This window comes from Trichoderma aggressivum (genome assembly GCF_033847375.1).
Source record: "Trichoderma aggressivum f. europaeum strain CBS 100526 chromosome Unknown scaffold_020, whole genome shotgun sequence".
Lineage (NCBI taxonomy): Eukaryota > Fungi > Ascomycota > Sordariomycetes > Hypocreales > Hypocreaceae > Trichoderma > Trichoderma aggressivum.
The window spans coordinates 550,841-568,821 of NW_026946386.1; the positions used below are offsets into that span (position 1 = coordinate 550,841).

General features: G+C 48.1%; 6 protein-coding genes across 6 annotated transcripts; 3 read left to right on the forward strand and 3 right to left on the reverse strand.

Annotated features, from left to right (window-relative positions):
* Positions 1-8: 8 nt before the first annotated feature.
* Positions 9-1,854, forward strand: Triagg1_5692 (uncharacterized protein; the record flags this gene model as incomplete). The annotated part of the gene is made up of 3 exons (XM_062900234.1): positions 9-286; positions 385-558; positions 642-1,854. 3 exons carry the CDS (start codon positions 9-11, stop codon positions 1,852-1,854), a joined length of 1,665 nt encoding a protein of 554 aa, XP_062755492.1.
* Positions 1,855-4,471: 2,617 nt separating this feature from the next.
* Triagg1_5693 (uncharacterized protein) lies at positions 4,472-7,741 on the forward strand (the record flags this gene model as incomplete). Its single annotated transcript, XM_062900235.1, has 8 exons — positions 4,472-4,483; positions 4,551-4,651; positions 4,757-4,937; positions 5,148-5,501; positions 5,560-5,737; positions 5,810-5,881; positions 5,990-6,640; positions 6,690-7,741. The coding sequence occupies 8 exons, from the start codon at positions 4,472-4,474 to the stop codon at positions 7,739-7,741; spliced, it is 2,601 nt and encodes an 866-aa protein (XP_062755493.1).
* Positions 7,742-9,095: 1,354 nt separating this feature from the next.
* On the reverse strand, positions 9,096-10,920 carry Triagg1_5694 (CAZyme family GH13; the record flags this gene model as incomplete). The annotated part of the gene is made up of 2 exons (XM_062900236.1): positions 9,096-10,667; positions 10,732-10,920. The coding sequence occupies 2 exons, from the start codon at positions 10,918-10,920 to the stop codon at positions 9,096-9,098; spliced, it is 1,761 nt and encodes a 586-aa protein (XP_062755494.1).
* A 404-nt stretch (positions 10,921-11,324) lies between these two features.
* On the reverse strand, positions 11,325-12,392 carry Triagg1_5695 (uncharacterized protein; the record flags this gene model as incomplete). The annotated part of the gene is made up of 1 exon (XM_062900237.1): positions 11,325-12,392. One exon carries the CDS (start codon positions 12,390-12,392, stop codon positions 11,325-11,327), a length of 1,068 nt encoding a protein of 355 aa, XP_062755495.1.
* A 1,516-nt stretch (positions 12,393-13,908) lies between these two features.
* On the forward strand, positions 13,909-14,778 carry Triagg1_5696 (uncharacterized protein; the record flags this gene model as incomplete). Its single annotated transcript, XM_062900238.1, has 1 exon — positions 13,909-14,778. One exon carries the CDS (start codon positions 13,909-13,911, stop codon positions 14,776-14,778), a length of 870 nt encoding a protein of 289 aa, XP_062755496.1.
* Positions 14,779-14,931: 153 nt separating this feature from the next.
* Positions 14,932-16,515, reverse strand: Triagg1_5697 (uncharacterized protein; the record flags this gene model as incomplete). Its single annotated transcript, XM_062900239.1, has 1 exon — positions 14,932-16,515. One exon carries the CDS (start codon positions 16,513-16,515, stop codon positions 14,932-14,934), a length of 1,584 nt encoding a protein of 527 aa, XP_062755497.1.
* Positions 16,516-17,981: the final 1,466 nt, after the last annotated feature.

The window sequence follows — 17,981 nt, forward strand, 5'->3', positions numbered from 1 at the left end:
CCGCCAAGATGGGTGTTGGGGCAAAGAAACCGGTCAACATCTTCAGGTTGAAAGACTTGGGAGAGCCACAGGGAGCGCTGAACTGGCGCCTTTGGTTTGCAGTCTTTTCCTTTGGACTGCTTGGTGCTGCGCGAGGCATCGACGAGGGTCTGATCTCGGGCGCCTTCAACTCAGACAACTTCAAGGAATCCATCAATTATGCCTCGTACGACGAGGTGGACCAGGCCAACATTAAGGCTAATGTCTCTGCCATGGTGCAGATTGGCTCCGTCGCTGGGGCTTTGATGTAAGTCACAGTCACCGCCTCTTTATCTCGCGCCCCACCACTCCACAACCGCTGCTACGATTTCTTGCAGAATGACCATTAATTTTTTCTTCATGCAGCGCCTTCCTAATCTGTGATCGCATCGGACGCATCAATGCCACGCGAGTGCTGTGCGTCACCTGGGCCGTTGGTATCATGATTTTCATGATTGGAGGTTCTCGTGGTAATTTGGGCGCCGTCTACGCTGGCAGATTCATTGCCGGTCTGGGTGTGGGACAGACACCTGTTGTTGGGTTAGTATCAACCTTGGCAATACCACCCACCCTTCTATACGTGTACAGACTAACTAACACGATGCGTTGTTCTCGTCGTATAGTCCCATCTACGTTGCCGAGATTGCGCCTGCGTCAATTCGTGGTCTGTGTACGTGCTTCTTCACTGGTGCCGTCTATCTCGGCATCGTGCTGGCCTACTTCGCCAACTATGGATGCCAGCTGCATTTTAGCGATAGCAGCGCAGACCAGTGGCTTATCCCCACAAGTCTGCACATCATGATGAGTGGCCTCATCTTCATCTTGATGTTCTTCCAGTGGGAGTCGCCACGCTTTCTTGTCAAGCAAGGCAAGGTTGACCAGGCAGTTCACAACATGGCCCGCCTGCGCCAACAGTCTCCGGACAGCGAGTACATCATCCGCGAAATCGGCATGATTCAGGCTGGCCTTGATCATGAACTGGAGGCCAGCCGAGGTGTTGGTTGGCTTGGCAAGCTCAAGGAACTTGTGCTTGACAAGAGCAACCTCTACCGAGTCTATCTCTCGTCCATGGTCCAGCTGCTTTCTCAGTGGTCCGGTGCTGGCTCCATCACCTTGTATGCGCCGGATCTTTTCAAGATCCTGGGTATTACTGGAACTAACGAGTCTCTCCTCGTAACTGCCGTCTTTGGCCTTATCAAGTTTGCGTCGGCAATGATTTGCGCCCTCTTCCTTGTCGATGTCATCGGTCGCAAGCGCGCACTCTTGATTGGTATTACTCTGCAGGCCATGGCCATGATCTACGTCGCTGGATTCCTCACTGCTGTGCCCGAGCTTGGCACCGTCAAGAGCTTTGTCCTGCCCGAGAGTCTGAAGGGTCCCAGCCGAGGCGCCATTGCCATGATCTATGTCTCTGGCGCTGGATGGGCTCTTGGCTGGAATTCAATGCAGTACCTGCTCACTGCCGAACTGTACCCTCTGCGCGTTCGTGCCCTGGCTACATCGTGGGCCATGACCCTTCACTTTGCTAACCAATACGGCAACTCGCGAGCGGTGCCCGTCATGCTGCTTCCTGACGCGCAGGGTGGAATTTCGCCCAAGGGCACTTTCTGGTGCTTTGCCGCCGTCACTATTGTGGGCGGCATCTGGGTATGGTTCTTTGTGCCCGAAACCGGTGGCCGCACCCTTGAGAGCATGGATCGCCTGTTCGAGCTACCATGGTACAGGATTGGCCTGCACGGCAACAAGGATGCCGAAGAGAAGGACATGGCTGTTGACGAGAAGCAGCGGGCCGCGGAAGAGGAGTTTGGCCACGTGCAGCAAATTGAGAAGGCGTAGACGCATTAGGACGCATTCGCAATTCTCGCATATAGACGAGGGTCTAGACTGTCTACTAGCTACGAACGTAACGAATTATACAAGTGCAATGAAAGAAATCTGGTCAACTTTGACATGGTACCCTGTTCTTTCAATCATCTCCATTTTATGCATGACTCTTGTTTCTCCGGTTACCAAACAGCAACAAACCAACTTACTACCAATCATCGACTGAGTTTATGTAACAAATCCGACCATCTCCTTGCCGACAGCCGTCGTTTTTCTCCATAATCGAAACCATGGCGCCAGATATTAAGCCACGGTTACCCCATGCCGGCATCTCGTTGGAACTTACTTGTTTGGGGCAAAGGCGCTCTTTGAGTCCGGAGCTACGGAAGTTGGCCGAGCGGATCAGCTTCCGAGCGGTTAATCAACGTGCTATAAGCGATCATCAGCGGGGTTTGAGCTGGGGGAAGAAGTGTGAATGATCGTGATGAATGAGGGGAACTTGGTTGTTGGTTTGAATTTTTGTTCCTCTTTGGAATGTGATGAGTATCTCGTAGGTTGGGAATGGTTTTTTTACTGTTGTGCTGTTGAGAGCAAAGCTGCAAAGCGTTCTAGGACTATTCGTCTTACTCTTAGATGCGGAGATGGAACTAGAGAGAGTCCTTAACCTCATCTTTCAACTTTGCACTATTGCGCCAAAGCTCTGATCAAAACACGCGTGTACCTTGCAAGCCACGAATCATTGACAAAAAAGCCTGTCCTCTTACCCACAGTTCCTTGAAAGCACATGGACCGCTCGTGCGAGTGAAGTGTCATTTCTCCAACATTTTCGCCCTCCACTTTCCCCACGCACGCTTGGCGAGAACTTGCTATACGGAAAGCACATGTTTGCACCAACCAACGCTCATTGAGGCGAGCTGATTACGAGTATGAGACACCATACAGGGAAGGCCTTTGTAGCGCGGCCGTTGTGGCTGCTTATACTCCAATAATCTTATACGGCTGCCTACCTAGTAGTTGTTGGGTTAGTATATGTCCTCGGAGGTACGAGGAGAAGCTTTGCGAAAGGGAAAGAACTATGTGGAGAGGGGTCTGGGGGGAAAAGACTGGGGGAAAGAAATTGGAGATGTGAACATCTTTTTCCGTTATATTATCGTGGAGTTGGAGACGGCAATCCTTTACTTTTCGTAGCTGGGATGGTTGGCCGGCTTAGCTAGTCGAGATAGTGTCTTGAGCTGAGGTGATCGTCGTAGAGGGTATCTTAGGGGTTTCCTCTGAATGTTTCGCCTATCCCGTACGGGAAATCGAGGATGATATGTCGTGTTGTGAAGGTATTGCGGATTTTGAGTTTTTGCAACCTTTCTTGGACTGGTGTAATGGGTCGACTGTGCCGATTTATCTTCGTCTTGCCGTCTTGCCCAATGTTTAACTAGTCTGACCAACACTGGACTGACGGGATGGTATATGGCGCCTTCTCTACTTCGTGGGTTTTTCTTCATCAAAAAGCTCTCATAATGGTGTTGATTTGAACCTTAAGACCTTTATATCTATGTTTAATCTTCATCGTCGTATTGGCAACATATTGGAAACCCTTAAATCACATTCGACCGACAATGTTATCCTAAGGAATGTTGATTATATTCCTTGATGAATATGTGAAGCGTCTGAATACAAACATATCGAGTCACCCTTGATCACTTTATCGGGCAGTAGATACAGTTGTCCTGCCTATAAATAGGCCTGCTCGTCCTGCATGATCGAGTGTAGAGGTAAAATGATTACGACCTATATTCAGACACATCAAGAACCCTTGCATGACTTACTAGACCAACCTTTTAATAAATACTGCACGGCTTTATTCAATTTTCCCTAATACGCTGTGTTGTTTGGACAACATGTTGTGACAGCTAAACAGAAGATGTGATCAATTTGGTCTAGACTATCTAGTAAGACTTGTGATACCGTTAAATAGAAGCTGTAAAATACAGAATTTATACGGTTGACTTATTGAGTGCTGTTCCAAAATAAATCTAGCAATTGAATGTAAACACAGTACATCAAAGCTCACTGAAGGACGTACTTGAAGAACATCTGAACGTTCGACCAACATTGACGATGGACAGTTGAATCATCCTAATGGAATGGTGATTGAAATGCTGCATGAATTCAATATGGTACCCTGTATGGAAGAAGAGGTACAGTTAAATAGCTTTAAATAGCCAGACTATAACATGGCGTCGAGATTGGTTATTGCATTCAACTGTATTAGTAGTAATATGCAAGATTGTGTATGTGTGTACTTTGCGATACCTATTGTGGACTGGTTTGTCGTAGGGCTACTGAGTTTCGTCATATAAAGTTGAAGGGCTAGATGTGATACGCAGACTACAATAAAAGACTTTTAGTATTGCAATAACACATGTGCGAATGTCATGCTATATATTTCAGTAGCACAAATAACAGTTGTAGCAATTGCCATAGGTCATCGGTTGCAGCCTCTGTCACGTGCTCTCTGGGATTATGTGCCAGCCAGTGATGAGGCTGATCGCCATGAGCGCTTTCGTCCTAACAATAACGATATCTGATCCCTCGTAATTGCATTCTTAACATTCTGGGTCCTCGCACAAACTTGATGGAGACATTGGTGAGTCGCTAGCGGGTTCAAGAAAACTGGTTAGAGATTACAAGTGCTGACTATGGTATGGTAAAAGTTGCCAGGTTGGGTAGGCCTTTTGGAGGTCTATCCGCACGACTGCCTTTCTACGGACGACCATGACTCCCCAGATGACAATCTATATACAACGAATATTGAGTATGTTTCAATGTAGCTGGAGGAATTTGAATGCTTCCTTACCATATATAATATCATTGCGATACACGGGCTTGACACCTCAGCCCCAACAACATGGGAATACAGGTCTCAGAACGGGCAGACCATCAACTGGCTCCGTGACAAGGATATGCTCCCCGCGGCCGTTCCGCGCGCATGCCTCATGCTATACAACTGGCCTGCCAAGTTCTATACCGATGCTGTGGATCTAACGCTCCATGATCTTGCCCAAGTCCTCTGGTTAGACATCCATGGGAGAAGACGCCAAGTATGTAGATGATATACCCATCGTGCATTGTTGATCATGGCTTTGCTAATTCTATGAATAGAGGCGTGAACCAGTGCATCGACCCATACTGTTTATTGCGTCCTGCTTTGGTGGGCTCGTAATCGCAAAGGTCTTTCTGCGCCATCCGACTAATGCCCACAACGCTTATAGACTCTCAACTAACACTTGACATCGCATCGCATCGCATAGGCCCTACACTCCGCAGCTTCAAAGACGAGTACATACTCTTATTTACGAGATGTGATAGTGGGAATTATATTCCTGGGAACGCCCTTCAACGGTACACCGATGCAGAGACAAGCACAATGGCTGATCGCATATGGGAACCTCACCAGCGAGGACACTTCCCGTGCTCTCGTCGAAAATCTTGCTGCAGAGGAAACGAACGCACACCTCAAAGAACTTGTTGACGATTTTGCCATGAGCGTCAACTCAGACAATTTCTCCATTCCTATACACTGCTTCTACGAAACCCAAAAGACAAATCTCGCCAAAAAGGCACTCCCTCGGTCATTGGCCAAATACATGCACTATAACAGATTTGTAAGTTGTGTTTACATACCTATGTCAGTGAAAATTCCCTTGCTTATTCTTCCCCTAGATAGTGGATAAAAATTCTGCATCACTTCGAGGCTTCCAAAGCACCTACCTCAACTGTAATCACGTTATGATGAACAAATTCGCCCCTGGCACAAATGAATACGATCGTGTTAGAGACGTTGTAGTTGGCTTTGTTGAAAATAGTCGCAACGTTCTTGCTAAACGCAGCCCTGCCTATGGTTAGTGATTAAACCGTCTCCTATTTTATATGACTCGCTATGAGATGAGTGCCTAGCTAACATTCAGCTAAGGTGGCATCATGCTGCTAGATGACTTGATGCAATGGGTGTCGAAATGTCAGCCTCTACTTGACTGGCGATCAGGTAGGCATCACCTAAGAAAGATATTCTTACCTTCTTCCAAAATGTTGAGCTTCTGCTATTTTCCTCGCTCAAGAACAAAAACCTTCGTTAATAGTTGACATTTAACAGAGTTAGAGACTCAACATTCACTTACGTCGGCACTACCTCTGGACCATCCAACATGGTTCACGCACACCAGTCCATATGTCGCTTGGTATCGAGAGCTACGGGGAGTGCTGTGGCACCGCAGCGAAGTTGGAGACCAGTCAAGTCCTCTGATATACGTAGCAAATAGGATTGAGGCGGCCCGCACAAGCTTGAAAGCTCTCTATTTCTCAGGGCTATGTGTCCAAACACCCGAAGTCCTTCTCGGTACCAAACCCTCCTCGTATGCTCATCCGAATCAGGTCATTCAAACGCTCCTTGCGCAATACTTCCAGATTGTTAAGAATGACGTATCGGAGCTCAAGAGAAGTTTGAAGATTCTTCTTGATAACAGCGATGATCTTGATGACTTGAAAAGGATGATGGCTACGGGGTGGATGTCGCCATCCTTGGATGTGTTAAGAGTCTTCAGACAGCTGCTTTTTCTTCCTAGGGACACAAAATTTATGCTTGTCATTGACAACGCGGATTTCATAAGCACCACCAGTTCCCTGGCCAAGTTTCTGGAAACTTGTAGCAAAAGTATGCCGGTCCTAATAAGTGGCACAGCAGCCATCGGGATAGACAGGCATATCCCCGAGGCAAGAATTGTGAACAAAAATACGGAATATACTGGTACGAATACACTTATTCCCTATTGTTTTCGAGATGTTGACACATCTAGAATGCTTGGAGTCTCTCAGATTCGCAGCCATCCACCTTCGCCGAGATAAAGTTGCGTCTGCTGACGAGGGCACAAACGATTGGATTTTCGCTCACGATGCGTACAAGGAATTCCAAAGAGAGGATTCAGGTGTCTTGTGGATCGAAGGGAAAGCTGGAAGCGGAAAGTCCGTCCTGGCGAAATTCCTGCTCCAAAAGCTGCAGTCACTGCCGAATGCTAACAGGGCGGCGGACGTCAAAGACATAGTTGTGGATTGGTTTTACAGCAGACGGGATGGAGAAATAACAATGGCTCATAGCTCCATGCTCCGATCTATTGTTTATAAGGTGTTCAAGGATAGCCAGGAGACATTCAATTGTTGCAAGGCCTGCTATCAGGAGCGGCGGCTTCAACCAGATGGCTCCAGTGGGGAGTGGTCTTTTGATGATCTTCAATGCATTATTAAAAGCATCGTATCATCAAGCATACCCATCATATGCATCTTGGACGGTCTGGACGAGTCTGCAGCAAACGAAAATTTCCAGAGGACCCGTGCGACCATTCTACGGAATCTTGTTGCACTCGCCTTGATACCCGGTTCTCGGATCAAGTTCATCATGCTTAGCCGACCTACCCCTGACATAGTCATGCGATTCAATAGTCTTGTTGAAAGCACTGTGTCCTCGAAAAAGTGCTATAAGATCATTCTTCAGCATGAAAACAGGCAAGACGTTCTTCGAATTATTGATAATGGCTTAGTTGCCATTAAAAAAGTCATGGAATCCTTGGAATCATGGGATGAGGACAACGGCAGCATTGAAGCTTCGATGCCGCTAGATGAAATCTTCGAGGAGGGACCTCTAGATGCGATGAATGGCATCCGAACCCACCTAGCCGACAATGCCAAAGGCGTTATTCTTTGGGTCACACTTATCATCAACCAGCTCATGCAGCATTGCCGCACCGGTGGAGTCACATTAGAGGAGCTTGAAAAGCTGCTCCATTCTCTCCCACATGATCTCATGGAATACTACGAAAAACATGATCAAGGAGCTAGAGCAAAAACTGGATAAAGATCAACTGGCAAGGTCAAGGAAAGCTCTCATGTGGGTAAGTGGTACAAGCTTCGTACGGGCGCTTACCATACAAGAGCTGTGGGATGCACTGGCGATCCCCGAAGACGTTCAAAATGCACTGCAGTCGCAGAAGGATTATCGGCAGGCCACTGGATCTTATTTCAAAACGTGGGCTGGGTTTCGCAGCATACTGTACACTTGGTGCGGGCCTTTTATAGAAGTCATGAGGGATACGACTCAGCGATACGGTCCTCAAGACGATCGAGATCACGTTGAACCGCACTACATTGTCCAACTTTTACATCAGACCGTCAAAGACTTCTTGGCAGATGACAAGACGTCAAGCACACTTCGTTTCCAGACCAGCGATGCGAGACAATTCGTGCTAGGCTCTATACAGGTCCACCTCCAGATAGTTTTGCCGCAGAATATAACAGCATATACACAGTTCAGAAGAGACCACGACAGCAAAGATTTCCGGGACAATCTCATCAATTATCTCAATAACAAATGGCTACTACGCTTTAGTCTCGAGGCCTTCAGCAAGAGGTACTCTATACAGGAAGCGATGCCCGAGATCAGTCTCCTGTCGCCGCTTTTGGATCAAATCAAAACTTGGTATTGGCTAATCAACTCTACGAAACAATTCGAGGGGCTTGTGTTGTCCGCGTGTATGAACGGCAAGGACGTGGCCTTTCAAAACCTGCTCCATCTCTACATCTCGGCTATGGGGGATTTCAGGTGGTCGGAGATCCAGGATGGATGCCTCGATGGCGCACTCGTTGCAGCGGCAAGGACCCACCCACCGGCTCTGGTTTGGAGAGTCCAAAGGTACATACAAAGAATTGTGGGACAGAGTAACTGAGTTAAGGGAGGAGGCAATTCGACAAGGGACATATATAGAGTTAATGGCTGGACGTGGCACCGAGAATTACAATCCCGAGAGGGACCTACATGTAGTTTTTAGATATAACATATGTATGTTAAAGTATATTACAAAGGGCTTAATTATCTAGTTAAATAGTTAAGGGCAGGACCTTATTTATATATATCTTATAAGATCTGCAGATATAAATTAATTAAGGGCTACCCCATAGTTAATACTCCTACTTAATATATTTTATAAGTTTATATAGTATTACATATTCCACTCTATAGCATTATATGAAAGGAGTTGGGTAATATCATTTAGTGGACAACATTGCGTTTAACCTTGTAAAAGAAGGGAGAATGTGTGACAACATTTCTCTGAAACGATGAGGACCTGTCTTTGCTCGAGAACAACGTCCTCTGCGCATAATCAGCCTGCTGCCATCTTCGACCTACCTACCTAGGTACTGTAAGCTACAGGCTACACATCGGCTCCTTTCCTCTGACAACTATACAGCCTGCCTTCCCAGGGATGAAGTCGCCGGCCGTGCTCGGTGTCCAGGGGGTGCTCTGATGAAGTTGACAGCAGGAGTCGCATGCTGCTTTCATTCACGTCATCAGGAACAAACACATCAGCAGTCTCATCCCCGAAATTCAAAACCACCAAAAGAATCTCGGCTGGATCGACACTAGTCTTCACATAGGTGAACGTCTTCAGGTTCTCTTTGTCGTGTACCTGAAACCGGCCACGGATGAGCTGATTTCTATACTGGCGTCTCGTCTTGATCATGCGCCTCCAGAAAAACAGCGCACCGTCAGGGTCATTCTCCTGATGGGTTACGTTGATCGCCTTGTAGTTGTCAATAACTCTGATCCATGGCTTGACGCCACTAAAGCCAGCATACGGAGCAGCCGACCACTGTACCGGCGTCCTGCCATTATCTCTCCCAAGGCGGCGCAGGCCTTGTAGCGCAGCCTCTTGCTTGGCCACATGGCCCGGAAACTTTCGTTCAACCTCGTCAAGGTAGTCCAGGCCGGCGGCGTCTCTGATGTCTGCTCGTGTCCACGATGCGTCAATGTTGGTCATGCCGATCTCTTGCCCCTGATACAAGAAGATTGTCCCCGAAAGAGTACACAAGAACATGGCCAGCATCTTAGATGCGGCGTTGCGATGCTCGCCGTCGCCGGGGCCGAATCGATCGACACTTCGAGGATTGTCGTGGTTCTCGGTGAACGCACTGGTCCAACCAGATTGCATAAAGCCTTGCTGTTTGATGATGGCATCTTTGAGCAGCGGCAGCGCTGGCCGTGTGCGCTCATGTAGTTCAGCATGCCAATCGTTGCCGGCCATGAAGTGGTCAAAGTCGAGAATCATGTCCAGCTCTTTCGCAGATGGGTCGATGTAGCGCACAATCTCGTCAGTCCCAGTGGCGGGTAATTCTCCGATCAGGACGACATCCGGCCCATGATCTTCCTCGATGCGAGCTCGTAACTCTTTCAACCAGTCATGTACGGGAGCTCCGTTCATGATGAACTTGCCTTCCATGGGTTGGAACTCTTGATCTGGTTTTGTGATCTCAGAGTCGGGGAAACGAGGGTCTTTCCAGAAAGCGACGACGCTGTCCATGCGGAATCCATCTACACCACGTCGCAACCAGAAATCAACTGCTGTGCTATAAATTGCGGCCCTTGTTTCCGGGTTTGTCCAGTTGAGATCTGGCTGTTTCTCAAGGCAGAGGTGTAAATAATACTGGTCTCTTTCCGCGACATAAGTCCACACACTGCCCCCGAATGCGGCGCGCCAGTTGTTTGGCGGCCTCCTCTGGCCTTGAGCATCAGTTTTGGGATCACGCCAGATGTACCAGTCGGACTTTGGGTTCGTTCTCGACTTCTTGCTCTCCTGAAACCATGCGTGCTCATCACTCGTATGGTTCACGACCAGGTCCATGATGAGCTTCATGCCACGAGACTTTGCCTCTGCTATGAGCGTGTCCATGTCTTTCAATGTCCCGAACTTGTCCCAAATAGATTCATAGTCTCGAACATCGTAGCCCTAACACATAGATTAGCCATTACATGTCTAAAATCTTGCTCGAGAGATTATATTAGTGCCGTACCATATCTGCCTGCGGTGAGTCGTACACGGGTGATAACCATATCAAGTCTACGCCCAAGTCTTTGAGATGGTCGAGCTTGCTGATGATTCCTGGTAAATCTCCCATGCCATCGTTGTTTGAGTCGTAGAAAGAAGCCGGCCAAATTTGGTACCCAATGGCATCCTTCCACCAGGAGCTGTCGTTGGTCATAGTTGAGGTCAGATTCGTTGTAGATGAGATTTGGAGTTTTAGTGTGGCATCAACTGGATAAAGTACAGATCGAGGGGTACATTATATACATGTAGCTGCTAAAACTTTCCACGTGCATATACGCATAGTCTCCACAGTTTCGACCACTAGTACATGTAGCGAGGACAGGCAACGCTCAAGTCCGCTGTTATCAGACTGTCGAGGAACGACCATTGGGGGTCAATTGTTGGTGATTCAGTGATTCTATGTATTTGGATTATGATTACATGTACCTCTGAGTCTCGCGGCAATGTGAGAGGTTGCACTATCACTATAGTATACTGTGACTTCAGAGGATCACAAGATGGCCACGATATTCTTTATCAGGACTAAACAATAGCTACATAGCTATAAGACTGCTCTACCTAGTAGCCACTCAGAACAATTGCATCCCTCTCCCACAACAAGCCAATGGGAACCCCCAAAGGCCCCGCGAACAAAAAGTTGACAAGCAGACGCTGCCAAAGTGAAGGGTCCATAGCTGCGCCCGTCTGCCAATACAGAACACCGGCCCATAGAATCATGGCGGGCGTATCCAGGACGACGTCCCATTGCACACACCACTTTGCTGCTTCCCACCCGTGGCGTGCCTTCTTGTCCTTTCCAGGCCAGGCCGGCAAGAAAAGCTCGGCCATTGTCACGCGTGTTGCCAAGGCGCCCAATAGCGAGAGCCAGTGTGACAAGGCGGCCATCACGAAGAGGAACATGTACACGTCCTGAACATGCGGCCAGGTTTCTGTAGGCAGAGGCGATGGAAGCACTGTTGGGCGCCAGATCAAAGACAGCAGAAGTTGACAGAGGGCGACATAAGCAGGCCATTGCTGCCACCAAGCTGCGACGGTCTGCTTGGTGCTTATATCACGGATGCGAAGGTCGGGAAGTAACATCAAGATGAACGGCGCCACATAGCCGACGGCAAAGGCCCAAGGAAAATGCACGAGTTGAACCGGGTCAATCGCCAGGTCTGACGGTGTCATTTTGCTCGGAGTCATCAGGGCAAGCCGCACACCGAGATACAGAGGCAGATATATGGCCGGGGTATGGTTGAACATGAGCAACCCCGGGATAGTGGTCCAGGATCCGAAGTTGTGCAGATTGTAAGCGCGCAAGCTCTCCAGCACGATCAGGGCCCAGGAGACGCCAAAGGAGCCGATGAAGTAGAAGCCAGCCAACGTGGCATCTGGATAGGTCCAGTTCTCAAAGGAGAGGAGCTGAAATACTGAGGGGCCCTTCAACTGCATGTCAACCGATGGGAATCGGCCATTGGTACAGAGGACTTTGAGCGGCTGGCCGCTCGGGGCTTGATCAGCCATGATGCGTTGTCCCAGAAACTCCATCAGGCCATTGCTGTAATACCAATAGTACAGATTCCTCCATGCCCAGAGGCCTGTGGCGAGGAGACAGACGACGGCAACCAGCGTGAGGGCATCCATGTCGAGGCGTTTTGGTCAACGGTCCTTGGGGAAATTGATGCAAGTCTCGTTGTTGTAGCTTAGCTCACAATAGACAATGACATTGACGATGATGATGTGCGCCGAGTAGTCGAGTCTAACTCAATCATGCAGCCTCATCAGTCCAATCCTGTCAGGCGTCTCTTCGGGGATCCTGCTCGGATCCTGCTCAGACCTTGTGCAAGACACGGAGCTTGCGGCTGGCAACGAGCAGTTTAACTCGTGCAACTCAGAAGCAGCGAATCTGCAAGGCAGGATTCGAAGGAATGGTAGTCGTGGGCCAGAACCTGCTAGTTGGAGCTTGGCGTCAGCGACGGACATGCGGAGCATCGCAATTCGGCCGGTGGCTACATATCCCTTTGAAGCAAGGTATCTAATTGTTTGTCAGTTTACTATTAACCCCACTGCAAGCAGTAAAATCTCTTAGGGGCAAAGAGGTCGGCCCGAGCTGCATGCAGCTACCAATATACGTGCTGCAACAAATACATGCAGGTGGCCAATTCTAGGCATGCCGGCTGACATTGGAAACCCCTAATAACAACCCACTCTTTTTAACAACACTGTATGCAATTATAACCTAGGTCCTAATAGAACAAAAGCTGTAGATATTATTATGTGAATTGTTATAAAGATAGCATTAAATAATTTATTTAAATCTTAAAAGTAAGAAAATATAACTTGGAAGCTTTAAGTAATTGATAACACACTAAAAATATAAAATTATTACTTTTGCCTTAGCCTATTATTGTGGCTATAAATATAAATGAATTTATATCATTATTAGTTAACTAGCGCGCTTTTATTATTTATCTTTTTAATATTTTAATTTATATTCTTTGTATAAAAACATTAATTAACCATGGTAAAAGTTTTTTAAAACAGTATTTTACATTGTTTTTAAAATATATTAATTAAGGAAATTACAAGTTTTTTACTAAACTACCAGAGAGATAAAAGCCATACACATGGGGGTACCCTTGTATAATTCTATATGAGCATGCAAACGGAGGCTGCTGGGGGTAGTATTATTCATGGTACTCCGTACTCTTATCAATAAGGTGTTTCGTCGTATTCATAAGCCTCAGTGGACTCAGCAGCAGTCAATGCAACGTGGCCTTCTGATTCCACATGAATCATGGTAAAATCTCCCTCATCTAATGCAGCTGGCAGGATTTGGCGATTAGTCAAATCAATCAAATCAATCAAGACCGGAGGCCACATTTGGCGGGGGCGGGGCGGCGGGAGGGGCGGCGGGAGGAGGAGGGGAGGGGAGGGTGTACGTTTAGTGATATCTACATCTTTGGGTGGGCTCATGTTTTCCGTGGGATTCAAATTCGTATCATTCTTAGTACGTTGGGCCCTAGTCACGAGCATCTGCGATCCGTGAGTGTGTCAATGGCATGAGTGAGTGCTCTAGATCACACCTTTTCTCGTATTTCCATCGAGAGAAACTGTTCAGGCAACGAGTGAGACCCGGCAAACGACCGCTCCCTTTGCAATGAAGATCCTCTGCCTTCACGGTAGAGGCTCCAACAACGAAATCTTTCGTGCGCAGACGGCAGCCTTCCGTGCAGATCTCGACGACTTTGAGTGGACGTTTGTGCAAGGCACGGTTCGACATACCGAAGGCAACTGGTCGCTGTACACGGCGCAATTCTCACATCTCCCACTTTACACATACTACAACCCTTTTGATCCTGCTTCCATCTTGCAGACTCATGACGACCTTGCGCGGATCATAGCCGAGGAGGGCCCCTTCGATGGGATTCTGGGCTACTCAGGCGGTGCTGCGTTGGCGGCAGAGATCTTGGCTCAGGCAACCCATGATGACCCCTTTGCCATGGAACGACCGTTTCGATTCGCCGTCTTCATCAACGGAGCATCTCCCCTGCGCTGTTTTGCCATGAAGGACGCCCAAGTCATCGAGGACGTCGTCGTAGATGCCGCACCCATGACGGAGCAGGCAGAGGCCATGTTTCTTCGTCCGAGTGCGCTGCGGAAGAAGGACGGAGTCAGCGATCAGGACCAGGTCGACCATGCAAAACTACTATCGTTGCTCAAGAAACTCGAGGGCAAGAAGTTGGTCGATGGGACAACGTTTCTAACCGACGGCACGCATGGCCTTTGTAGATGGGAACCTCCCGCAGACGGTTCGCCGCTGATTGACCTGCCCACGCTGCACATCCGGGGCACCGAGAGCGACGAGAGCGATCCCCACCAGGGTCTCCATTTGCTACGACTCTGTGATCCCGACCAAGCACGCGAGTTCCATCATGGCAGTGGGCATGATTTTCCCAGAGGTCGTAAGGAAATGAAGACCATTGCGAGAATGATTCGAGAGGTCGCTGAAGCTACAACAAGTTTATAATATAAGGCTGGCACCAAGAAGCTAATCAAACCTGGAATATCGAGTTATTAAGACAGATGTGGCTCTCGTCACTTGTATCTAGTGCCCCGAATAGTAGTAGATTTTTCCGATTAGTACACGTCCCCGTACGACATGCCGCTAGCAAAAGTCTTGTCACAATACTCTCCGCTTCAGGCGTACCATGGGAGGACCTGCAGGATGCATAATACCGAGACTTCTTGGGTCGAAGTGGAACTTGTTCTTCCACGAGTCTTCAAACTCGATATCAAACAGCGTAATAAGCTTCGAGACCAGACCGATCATCTCCTGCTCGGCCGCATGCCGTCCAGAACACATGCCCATACCTCCACCAAACGTGCGAATACTTTTACTCCTCTGTTGGACCATGGCATCCTCGCCTGTCCACCTTTCCGTGTCCACCTGGTCTGCTCTCGGGAACAAGTCGCTGTGGTGGAGCAACGCTGTGGGCATGAGGACCACGCTGCCCTTCCTCACGACATAGCCTTCCAGCTCTGTGTCTTCCATGACTACACGTGCTGGCGAGGCCGCCGTGCCAATGCGTAACGCTTCCTTCCACAACGTCTGCATGAAGCTGCTGCCTCTCATTTGCGCGGCGTCGATGTCCAGTTCGTGATCGAAGCGGCTTGATTTGCTCGGTCGCAAGAACTTGGACGACTCGGCTCGACACTGTGCCAGGCGATCCGGATTACTCGCCGCCACCCACGTGAACCAGGCACCCATCGGCGCGGCGTTGAGAACGATTGCAAACAGGAAGCTCGCCTGCATCGTCGCCCGCCCACGGAGGGAGAGGCCGAATTGCCGCGCCAGATGGTCACGCTCCCAATTCATTTTTGCGCCCCATTCCTCGTTCCAATACTTGTCCTTGTCCGGCCAGTCTCCGTCTGACTGGAGCGTCAACCACTGTTCAAAGGCGCGTAGCATTCTCTCCCGCGCGCGGCCCGCCCGCGGCTGCAAGACGTACGCCAAATTGGTTCTGACACCAATATAGGTGGCGTCGTTGAACAGGCAAAAGTCCTCCCACATGGTAGGACCCCATATCGGAGCAAGACGGGGACCGAAGAAGGTCAGGACAGAGGTGTCGAAGATGACTTTGCGCAGGACTTGGTACAGATCGACTGTCTGCCAGCCTCTCGTCTTCATGTCCAGTTGTTGCTCCAGGACTTGGTGGAAGTAGCGTGTGAATAGCTGCATCAGGTCGTCCAACGGCTCGCCTGACAAGTATCGCAACCAGACATTATGGTTCTGCAGCACGAACCCCTTGGTATTCTCTTCACCGCTTGCTCGATCCAGGCCGATTTGAAAGTGAACTCGGTCGGCCACGGGCAGATCCAGCCCATTCTCCAGCATGCTCATGGTCACCGGTTCGTACGCAAAGATGCGCGAGCGTGCAAAGACATGGGTCGCGGCAGACGGAGAACCAAAGACGTGGAACTTGACGCCCCCCATGAGCAACGTGAAAGGCGAATCTTTGTATTTCGCCTGCGTCGTCTGGAAAGTGCGGGCAGGATTGAGAAGGAAGGCTGCCAGATGCTGGATCCCCGGAAGCCAGTAGGGCGCTATGGGAGGCTCGTGGCCTGTTCCTGCTGCCGTTGGCCATGAACGGGACAGCGAAGTGAGGCGAGTCGTGATCAACACCGTTGCAATGAGGACAAGGCAGGTCGCGATCAATTGTGCTGGCCATGGCAGGCCAACCCAGACGTCGCCCATGGTAGCCATGACGGAGACTGGAGACAGGTTGATGGTGATCTTCCGAAGAAGCCCACTCAGCTATTGTACAAGGAGAATGCAAGTAGAATGCATCTCCCACATGCGAACCTGAAGGGATTCCGGGAGGATTCGTGGCCGCCATGTGTCGTTCGACAGCCAACATGAAGCCACCAATCAATGCTTGGCTCGCTTCGTCATGTACAGGTACAGGATCCAGAGGGGGTCGGCCTAGTAAGTCTAAAAAAAGCAGCTCGTACTGTAAAGCTAGCACGTGGAAAAGATCAGCTTACTTCCTATTGCGGCAGGTGCAGGGGCCCCAGGTCATGTGAAGTTCAAGGACTAATCAGCGCGAGTGTTAATTAAAATAGTTAGTGGCCAAAAGTCTGCGTTTACCCCCACTATCCTGCCCTTCCATAACAATAAAGTCAATTATGTGCTATAATTTCAGTAGTTATATAAATTATAACTTATATTAAAAATAAATAATTATGTTGCTAAATTGAGTGTGAATTATTAAAGAAACTATAAGTATAATTTATAAAATTCATTAATTATATTAGAAACACTTATAGCTAGTTAATATACTTTATCTACTTCAATATATTTATACAAACATTATGTAATAATATTTTACACAATATAATCAATTATATTATTTAAAAGTATTAGTAATATATGTAAAAAGCTATATAAGAAGTAATATTTAAAGAAAACTATTTATATAGTATTCATTTTTAAGATTTAAAAAATATATAAAAGTAAAATAATTTACAAATTTATATACTACTTAATCCTCAATATAATTCAAGTAATTATCTTTCATAAACTCTTTATATAAAACTTTTTTAATTATTATAACTCAGGCTTTGCCCACTCCCTATAAGCTCCACACATCTTATATCACTCCTTGAACTTACCCCATCAGCAAGTTCAACCCATATCAGATCCTCTCGCGGTTCGTCGCACAATCACCTCGCCACAACCCCCACCAAAGGTCATAGCTCAAGCTATCCATAGCTTCAGCCCATATAGGCCCGAATCCTTCACAGGTGAACGTCTTAGGTGCAAACCCGGTTTGTAACTAATGCGGGTTACAGAAGGGATCGGGGTTCTAATTCCTTGGCCTTCAGCGCGCAAAGAGCGCGGGGGAGTGCGGGGTAAGGCCCTGAAAGGGAAGAGCGGGAAAGAAGGGGTATGTTACGGATCGGGCCTTATATAGCTTGCTTGAACTTGGCCGGTCAGCACGATCAGTTCGTATGGATCCTTTTGCGGTTCGTAGCGCAATTGGCTAGCGGTAATCCCTGCTGAAGGTCATGGCTCTAGCTACACCTTTAACCCTCATAGGGCCGATTCCTTTACAAATAGTATAATAATATTTTTATTCTTTTCATTATACGCTTTAATAATAACAATGATTAAAATATTAATCATGTATAATAATAAAGTAGTAATTTTACTTATATATATATATATAT